Here is a 9,792-nt window from a genome sequence, read left to right as displayed (position 1 = left end):
TACAAGGCTCATCAGACATTCTCATGGGTTAGAGCTGTTGTCCTGACCTTATTCTAATCCTCATCTTAACTGTTAAATGCAGGACCAAGCCCTGACTTACCCTAACCCTAACCCTAACCTTAACCTAAACCCAACCTTATCCTAACTGTAACCCAAGTTATCACCCTAAAGTTTCATGATTTACGTTATGGGGTTGTTTGGTCCCATTAACCATGGCAAGTCCCCACAATGTGTCACACATCCGTACATGCAACCATTCATTAATCATCACAGTCAGCCACAACAGCTGCAGGACTTGTCCAACAAACAAACAACACAGCAGAGTTTCAATTTACAACACAACATTTACTGTCAAAAATAACTTATCTACGAGCAGGGAGCGTGAGATGTTTTCAAGTTTCTGATAATGTTCTTTTATGAGATGTACTGTATGTCCAACAAAAGCAAAATTACATGGGTGGAAGATCACAGACTAAATCACGGCTCAATTGCTTATTCAGAAATCCAACTAGATAATAGGGTAATAAGTTTTTAGACTGTATATCAGCACTCAGAATGTTTGTTAATGTTACACACAATGAGAAGGTGGAATCACTCACATATATAATCATATTGGATTTTAATTGACCAAAAATGATGGCACACATTAAAGAGTCACTGGGGTATCAGAAATCATATGGAGGCTCATAGTGGGCAGTTATTGTTCACGGCACATGCACTGTTCAGAGACTAAATCGGCCCCTCTTGTTCAGAATTAATTTAATTTAATGTTACACATTTTACACAAATGATACACAATTTACTCGTGATACTTTCCAAACAACCATTCAGAACTTGATATCAGCCTTATTCTGAATTACAAGCCTTGTTTATGCAATACAAAGCAATCCAAACCAAAATTGACTTCAAAAGCTGCTTGCAGTAATATATTATTGAGATCATGTTTAGCTTTTGGATCCTGTCAGCCTCCATAACTACAGCTCAATGTCTCCCTTCACGTCTGCTTCCTCTGACAGACAAGCCCTTTTTGTTTTACACTTAGATTCTGAGGAGAGTCGGCTGAAGTGGAGAATCAATCATTCAGCACGGCGGTGGACGAGTTTTTTTGCCCTCATGTTGCTTTCATTGCTGTTCCAGAAGAGCTTGGTAGATTTCTGATTTCAGAAATCGTGGATAACAGTCGTTTTCCATCAGACCATATATCAGTCTCTGCGCCCTGTCGAAGCAATTTGGCCCCGGCTGAGAGACACTTTCACTGATTTCTTCTCTCGTCACACTGTCAATGTTTATCTGTGTTCAGAAAACAGCAACTTTTATTTCACTCATGAGTTATTTCTGTTTGGAGATATTTTTACATTATCATGCCTTTTCAGAAAGTTAACTATGTGTTCAAATAATAAAAGAAAAGAAAATTGTAGCACTGTGCAGCAAACAAAGGGAGTGTGGCCTCTTCACGTGAATTTCATTGTAAAAAAGGTACTGTGGAAGAGCGACAGTGACAACAAGCAAGCCGGCAATTGAGGTTGATTTGAAGTTGCCCACTTCTCACTTCATTCTCGTCTCACTTTACAAAAGCCATACCTGTCTGGGCGCATCAACTTTGACAAACTCTGCGTAGATCCTTTGGGCTTCAACCGTCATTTCTGTCTCAATGGTAATTTTCTTGTAGTCCTCACAGGCCAGCCAAAATAGAAGGTTCTCCTCACTGTATTCTGTCCTCAAGAAGTCCTCAAACACCAGCCGGCCTGCTGCACACAAGGAGCACAAACACTTTGAAACCTGGACAGGTTCATTTCAAACATTCGTCAGAAGTTCAATTACAGGGTTTTGAAGGACCTGGTTAGTGTGCCATAATCCTCCCCCTTTTTTAACTTCAATTACGGGGCGTCTAGCTTGCAACAAAATATACAATAATTACAAATACTACAGGGGAAGAAGAGCATAGAGGTAGAGATAGCATTATCCCAAGCAATTATGACTACTGTTGTTCATTGAGCTACCAACTTCCATTTTTTCTTTGCATGTGTAAAAAGTGAAAGATAGAGAGACCCTGACTCCCCAAAAATGATATCTTCAATTTTAAGTTATCATCTTTTGATATCAAGACAATGGGCCTCATGTAAGAACACTAATGCATTCTTTCTAAAATTCTCTTTCACTGAGGTTTTCTCATAAGCCAGATTCCCTAAGCTCTCTTATCTGCATAGACCTGTCAGAAATTCCTTGTTTCAGTCTGATGAACTCCACTTCATGAGGAGGTTGGTTTGTGAGATTCCATAATTCGCTTAATCGACAGTCCTAAAATTCCCATATAAAGCTTCTTCACAAGTGTAAACCAGACAGTAAAGTGACTGTGACACTGAACTCAAATTGGCAAGTCTAGCAATGTCAGTAGCAGTCTTAAATTAATTAGAAATTATCAGAAAATATAACAGTACCACTTTCAGCAGTGTCATCAGAGCAGCGCTGGACTGTGACAGTCAAAGACATGAAGCCAAAGCGGTTTGCCAAGAAGTTAGATGCTTAAAATGTCTTATAGAAGCAAAGCAGCTCATGACGAATGTGAGAGGGAGACGTGACAGTCATGCAGATACCAGACCAGGTGATGTTACTGCCTGCGCTGGTTGATGTTACACTGTATAGTGGAACAGAGGTTGATACTGGACAGAGCCCTGCATGAAGAGCCTGAGGTGGCCGTCAGAGCGAGACGACCGAACTGTCCAAACTGTTCTGTTGAAATATTCTATTCATATTTAAAAAGTTTTCAAAATTGGCAGGCCATGAAGGTGATGGTCATGTGAAGGGAATATTAATTTTGCAAGTCTGATTTTTTATTGTACATTGTATTTTTATTGTACATATATAAAAAAACTTAAATCAAGGTCCACTCACTAGCTTTTTCCAACCAACCTTTCAGATGCAATGCAATGACCTTTCACAGTCTTTATCAGCAAAAAGAACTCATTCAAGTGCCATCATGTGATACCTTCACCATGTATCATCCCTGATAAAGGCCATGAGATGGGACTGAAGGCTCCGAAAAAAGAAAAAAAGTTGAGATTATTTTGTCAGACATACCAATGCCAAGCTCAAGAGCTTCAGCAATTTGTATGCTCAAGACTTTTTTTTTCAACTCACTCAGCAGCGGATTTGTGTTTTCTCCCCATTTAGCCTCCACTTTGTTTCACCAGACAATCTCTGACCTTGTGCTGGTTACAGGAGGACCTTGTTTACTGTTGACTTTCTTCTTGCAGCAGGAAATATAATACATTTGTGGGCATGAGGACATAAAATCGAGTGAAAACAGGTTTAAACTAACCTGCTCTTTTTTAGAAAAAAAAAAAAAAAACACTTCATAAGAGCAATGAGACTTAGCCAAAGGTTAAGCCATTCTTTTATCTTTCCTTCACACTCTCTCTTCCTCAACATAGTCCTTGTTAGCTCAAAGAAGTCAGCGAACAAAGAGATGATGCAGCAAACTGCCAGGTATTGTGGTGGATGTCTGGAGGCGCTTTTAACTTCAAAACCTTCAAAACCAAACCCTGCATCCCAATGCGCGCTGCCTCAGCATCATATAATTGCACACACCTATATTTCCTGTTATCTTCTCCTCGCACCCATTACCTTTGTCACGGAAGTTTTTACAGAGCTGTGATTCTAATGCAGGTGTAAAATACTTAGCATGTCTTCTGGGAGCACAAACAAACTGCTAACTGCGAGCACCAGTGTTATTCACACAAATTGCTTTACATAAATCACAGCTGGTGCTCTGACAGTAATTGACAAGAGACAAAATATTGTCCAGAGGCCACTTGTTCACGGCTATGAATCACTCTTAGCCCATATCTGTGCTTTCAATCATTTCAGAGGCGACTCTTTAAAAGCACAGGAGATGTAAAGGTATACGAATGCCATCAGATTGCAAGTGCCATGTGCACAAGTATTTATTTTTTGCCACTGTTTACCAATTTGTCATAGGTGTCACTGTATTTCTTCAAAGGGAAATGGAGCAACTGGGATGCAAGACAAAATTTATCTTCTGGGGGACAGTTAATCTTGATGCAGGAGACAACTGGCTGAAATATTACAGATCAGCTGAATTCATTTCAGTAAAGTAATGAGAGGGAAGACATCAGAAAGAGAGAGTGAAAGAACCTATCTGTCTCTTCCAGTTGTTTTCAAATGGAGGCCAGGAATATGGTCGGGTGAATAAACCAGCAAGTGCTGGCTTTATAAATGAATAAGAGCGGGCAGGAATCACCCGATCTACACTGGCAGCTCAGATTAGGCCTCTTATCTCTGCCAGTGTCACCCTCCTTAAATATATCTCCAAATGGATTTGATGAACTTGAAGAAAGAATACACCCTCGATTCTCCTGAAGAAGCCCGAGGGCAATTCAAGATGATATGTGGGACCGAGCAGCAGAGAATGGCGAGGGTGAAAAGAGAAGACAGAGAATGGAGGTGGAGAACGGGGGTTTGACAAAAGAGCGAGAGCAGTAAAACCGTGAGTGAGCTTACCTTTACACTCCAGAAGACGGTCGAGTGACTCTCCCCATGCCACAACATCATTAACAGGAGCCCTGCAGAGCAAAAACGTCGTAAAATGGTCATCTTGCCGAACAGGTGATGTACAAGGACAGAGGTGTGTCCCTGTCAGTCAAAACTTCACTTCAAACTCCAAATTTGATCTACTTATTACAACACAGGGATGAATGATTGATGGTTTGTCTGTTAATTATTTAGCCAAATGTCCCTTTTTTATTAGCTGAATTTATTAGAAATATGGACAGCCACCTCATATTGTCACATTTCAATTACAAGAGGATGGAATTAATGACAACTCACATCTTAGCAGATATTGGCTCTTAATTGAATACCACTATCAGATGTCCACAGGACCTGGGTTTCCTCCTGACCACAGACACAAGAAAAGAGATCACAAAAGAGTCAATTCAGTTTTACTTTCTTTCACACAAAGTTTAGTGAAGGAAGCATTCGGATATTTGACTTAAAGCGCTAATCAATATTTCTGTATCGATAATAAATCAAGGCGTCACTCATAGTGATCACCCAAAAATAATCACCCAGCTCCTTAATTCCCCTCAGCTTTACAGTGTTTTAGCATCTCTCAGTTTGTTGTTTTGGTTTTACAGCCCATGACTTAATGCTTCAGTCTAACCAGCCTCATCTACCTTGTCTCCAGCAGGCGGCTGTCTTTAGTGAAAATGCTCTAACAGCCCAGTGTACGCTACCTGCCCACAGCTAAATGGCACACAGACAAATTTAGTGACTATCTGAAGAACATGTGGAGCCTATTTATCTGGAGAGTTGGTGGAGACCAAAACAGAGCCTAAAGAAGACTGAATAGGATGAATGGGCAACTCCAAACAAATGCTAGTGTTGCTCACTGTGCAGCAAACTAATGGAGCTTTCAGCAAAATTGATACCACAATGTAAAAAACCAAGTGAAAGTCCTGCCTCCAAAGTTTAATTTCCCCTTTTTGTGGGGATCAATTATTGCATGTAATATATTATTTGGATATAATGTCATGGACACATGTACTTGGATGTACTTTATAAATTGCTGGGTCGCTTGATTTGTAACCAAATGTCATATTTTGGATGGTGATATGTTTTGTATGTAAAACTGTAAAGTATGCCGGAAGTTTTAGCTATAAAATAAAAGTTAGTAGTTTAAAAATGCAATGATTTCCGTTGAAGGTCAGTGAGGCAGAAGAAGAATGTAGCAAAAAATCGAAATACCAAGTTAAACACCTCACAGTTAATACATGAGGAAACTGAAGTACTTCCCACAATTGCTCGAAAGGATTTTAATTAAAACTTTATTTTTGTCTAAATGGCCACACAATGGTCTACCTTGATGGTTTAATAAGGTCATATTATTGTAATATTCTGTCTGAATCACTGAATCCAGTGTGGGGCTGCACAAACCAACACTGAAAATCCTGTTTCTGTTAGTTTAATTGTAACTTGTCTGCAATGAGTTCGATTTATGTCAGCATGGCAGCTAACAGCCAAACTAGCAGCATCCTCTTGTCATTAGCTGACTTGTTATTCGGATCCTAAATTAGATGAAAATTTAATGATTCCTTTGGGGAAACTGGGTCGTTGCAGCAGCAGAAAATCAGATAAGAATAAGCCAGAGCAGTGAATGTAATACAAGGCATTACAGCAAGTGAACATGCTGGAAAGTGGAGCAAATAAATAAGGAACTAGCATTTGCACTGACTGACTCCCAGGCTGGAGTGGATGTGCAAGAACTATTTACATTATCTGATGTGTGGATAACAACGACTGTACAGAATATGTATACGACATTATAAAGTATAAATGTGCATTGTCAGCAGACAGGGAGACAAGCCTGTGTATGAAGAGAAATACATCATTTTTATCTCAAAGTTGTGGCAACTTCCCAAAATTTTGATGAAGCCTATTTTTAAACACACTATAGGGATGAAATTTATGCTAATCACGTGGTAGGAATTTGTAAGGAATGCACATTTTTGTCTTAACTTAGATAATGACATACTGCACACATATAAAGTCACCGCTATACACCCCCAACAAAATAGATCAGAGGGCGTAAAGTTGTCACTGTGGTGTTGTCTTCACATGAACATGAAAAACTGCAGCAGTTCTCTCCACTGCCAAGCCAAACCCAGCAGTGAGGGCTGGCTGTGAGTGCAGCTGAGCACCACTTGTCAACAAGGAAGTAATGCTACCTAATGCTTGTGGTGGCTAATATTTAGGAATACTTTTGAACCTTTGTTTATCTCAGGTAACACCCTGCCTGCTCCGCAATCATACAGTTGCTCACTCAGCAGCTGATTTGTGTTTTCTCCCCATTTAGCCTCCACTTTGTTTCACCAGACAATCTCTGACCTTGTGCTGGTTACAGGAGGACCTTGTTTACTGTCTACTTTATTCAGGAAATATAATATATTTGTAGGCATGGGGATATAAAATCGAGTGAAAACAGGTTTAAACTAAACGCTTCATAAGAGCAATGAGACTTAGCCAAAGGTTAAGCCATTGTTTTATCTTTCTGTCACACTCTCTCTTCCTCAACATGGTCCTTGTTAGCTCAAAGAAGTCAGCGAACAAAGAGATGATGCAGCACACTGCCAGGTATTGTGGTGGATGTCTGGAGGCTTTCTGGTAATGGTACCAAAACACTTCCTGATATTTGGGCAATGGCATTTTTTTTCTCTGGTATGTCACTGGGCCAGCAGCACCGGGCTGACCTTGCCAGCTAGTCATCAGCACCAGTACCTGGAATGAGACTGCTCCAAGCAGCACAGTCCCGCTGCCTGCCTCGTCAAATGAACACCACTGACTGAGTGTCACACAGCTCTTTCTGCAGTGACAGCTGTCCAGCTGACAGGCCGAAGAAGAGACTTGGGTTGATGTTTGTGTGTGTATGTATGGCTACACACATCTGGGGAGCCATAACTTCATCAACAGATTTCCAGTTATTTTTCCATCAGATGTTTTCGCGTACAGAATCATTTTCACTTTGTCAATGCTGCAGGTGACTTGAAATGTCCTTAAAGCATAAAGCTAAGCCATAAGACATACACTAACCAGCCTCTGCCCTGTGTGTGTGTGTTTGTGTGTGTGTGTGTGTGTGTGTGTGTGTGTGTGTTTGTGTGTGTGCGCACTTGACATGAAATGATATATTTACAAAATCATATGGTCCATACGGTTAACTTCATATGCATAGTTGCTAAATGTGGCCAATGTGACTATTAACAGAAAGAGAACAATGCTAATGTTTGCTAATGGTAGTATTAACTTTCATGAGAGGCCTAAACCAGTATGGAGTGGCTGTAAAGAGGGAATAGGCAGGGCTACAGATGACTTGGAAAGCACATATTGGCATAATCAGGGCATATTGGTACAACTCCTGTTTTATTGTGCAAAACACAATAAAACCATCTGTGTATATACGCTGAGCTGCTCTTTTCCTGCTCAGCAACAGACTGGAATTTTTTCACTGCCAGAGAACTGGCAGTCCAAGCACTGTCACTGAATTCATAAGAAAGTTTGATGTCTCTGTTGATAAAAAAAAACCAAAAACTAATTGCTTGAAGCAGTTCATCCAACAACATTGTTTGAAAATGAACACACCCACACACACACACACACACACACACACACACAGAACTTCTAACAGCTTTAACAGTGCAACTTTGAAATGTACTTTCAAGTGATGCATTATCAGAAAGTCCCTCAGAAGTAAGGGACAAGGCATCAGAGGAAAGGCTATATCCTAATACAGCTGTTCATTTTTTTTGGATTGCATCATGCAGAGCACATTCAGCTCAAAGATTTGTCACTCGTCTTTGTACCTTTTTCATGTTTTCTTAGGGAGGAAAGGAAGGAAGTGAAAGACAGCTGGAGGCATACTGAGAAGCACAGAGAAGCAAAAACACAGAGGGAGAAACTTCCAATAAAGACTGCAGAGATCACAGGAGCCCCATCAGAAACACTTGCACACACACTCGCAGACAAGAGAGAACCATCCGCAAAACACATCCCAGTTTTATTTTAGCAACAGTTTTTTGGCTGGGCAAGATCAGAGAAAGTCAGTCATTACCGAAGAACAAGGCAGACCGAAGGGGAAGTAAAACATTGAAAATGTTCAACAGTATCAAAATCTTCAGTGCCAGACAACTAGTTTGTCCAAAGTCTCAAAGCTTAAAGTCAATTTGGAGCTCATACTTACAACATGTGTTTTCTGTTGCCAAAAAACAGCTGAAGTATGTTTCGTAACTTGAAGTTGTTGTGTGAAAATGTGCGCAACAACACTGATCCTCAGCTGCCCAGGCTTCTTTTCCCCTACCCTGACAAACCCTGCAGGTGCAAGCCCATGCATGTTGAGCTGTAGCACAGACAGGCCCAGGGTTTACAGAAATGTCAGCTTTCACTCTTTACTTTTTAAACTCAAACTGCCTCCACTGAAAATATGTTTCTCCTCAGTATTTTGGCTGCTTTTGTTTTTGTTTCCGGTGGTTAGAGGACTGTAACCGCATAAACCTTGTGAAAGTTTAAAAAGCAAACCTTTAAGCAAATCGTTAGTTTGCAATGCAAACTAGAAGGAGACAGGGAGGCACAGCTGTGACTAACCCTGTGCTGACAGTGCTGCGGTAAGGTTCAAGGTTATCATGCATCCTTTGGAGATGTGCGATCCTCAGAGAAGTAGACAATGTGTAACAGAATTCCTATTATTTCATTAGCACTACCTGGTTTAACAGTTTAATCTGATTTTCGCAGACTGGACTTGACTTGGTCTCGACTGGAGCTCTGCCTTTTAGCCTATACCCTTATTTTAAACAACAAAGAGGCACTTACAGGGATAGAAGACACAACAGTAAGTCGCCTACTGGGATCTGACAATTCTAACAGAGCAGGTGCTCCAGAAGCACAGGTGAGATATGTGTCCAGGATCATGGACACCTTTACTCACATGGCTACATGATTAAAATTTGGATCATCAGCCGCACTCTGGTATGTCTCAGTGTTAGCCATAATAACTATTAGTTCTTTCGTGGTTTAAGGTCCCATGAAAATTGTGTCATTATTTAATGGAATCTGTTTCCTGTTGAAACACGACTGTGCGGGATCGATCTCAGGTGTAAAGCGATGGGTTATGAATTATGGAGAGAAAGGCAGTTTGGTTTGACAGGAGGACTTTGAAGGCATAGTTTCTGACACTTGCTTGTGTGTTTTAGTTACACCTGTCAGTACAGGTTGATACAAGGCCTC

General features: G+C 40.6%; 1 protein-coding gene across 1 annotated transcript; it reads right to left on the bottom strand.

Moving 5' to 3' along the window:
• Positions 1 to 362: 362 nt before the first annotated feature.
• Positions 363 to 8,824, bottom strand: LOC143318435 (regulator of G-protein signaling 21-like). Its single transcript, XM_076726773.1, has 5 exons — positions 8,753 to 8,824; positions 4,849 to 4,914; positions 4,522 to 4,583; positions 1,582 to 1,748; positions 363 to 1,290 (listed from the first exon to the last, which is right to left on the bottom strand). Coding segments are annotated over exons 2-5 (399 nt in total). The 5' UTR covers positions 4,851 to 4,914; positions 8,753 to 8,824; the 3' UTR covers positions 363 to 1,122.
• Between the last annotated feature and the right edge of the window lie 968 nt (positions 8,825 to 9,792).

The sequence above is a fragment of the Chaetodon auriga genome, chromosome 3 (assembly GCF_051107435.1).
Source record: "Chaetodon auriga isolate fChaAug3 chromosome 3, fChaAug3.hap1, whole genome shotgun sequence".
Classification (NCBI taxonomy): Eukaryota; Metazoa; Chordata; class Actinopteri; order Chaetodontiformes; family Chaetodontidae; genus Chaetodon; species Chaetodon auriga.
The sequence above is the reverse complement of the archived record's forward strand: the minus strand, read 5'-3'. Positions and strand labels throughout refer to the sequence as shown.

Excerpts from the sequence above, each read along its gene's own strand:
- LOC143318435 (XM_076726773.1), bottom strand. Across the intron at positions 1,749-4,521 it reads CCGTCTTCTGGAGTGTAAAG|CAGGCCGGCTGGTGTTTGAG; the intron begins GTAAGCTCACTC and ends CCTTGTGTGCAG. Across the intron at positions 1,291-1,581 it reads AAGTTGATGCGCCCAGACAG|ATAAACATTGACAGTGTGAC; the intron begins GTATGGCTTTTG and ends TTCTGAACACAG.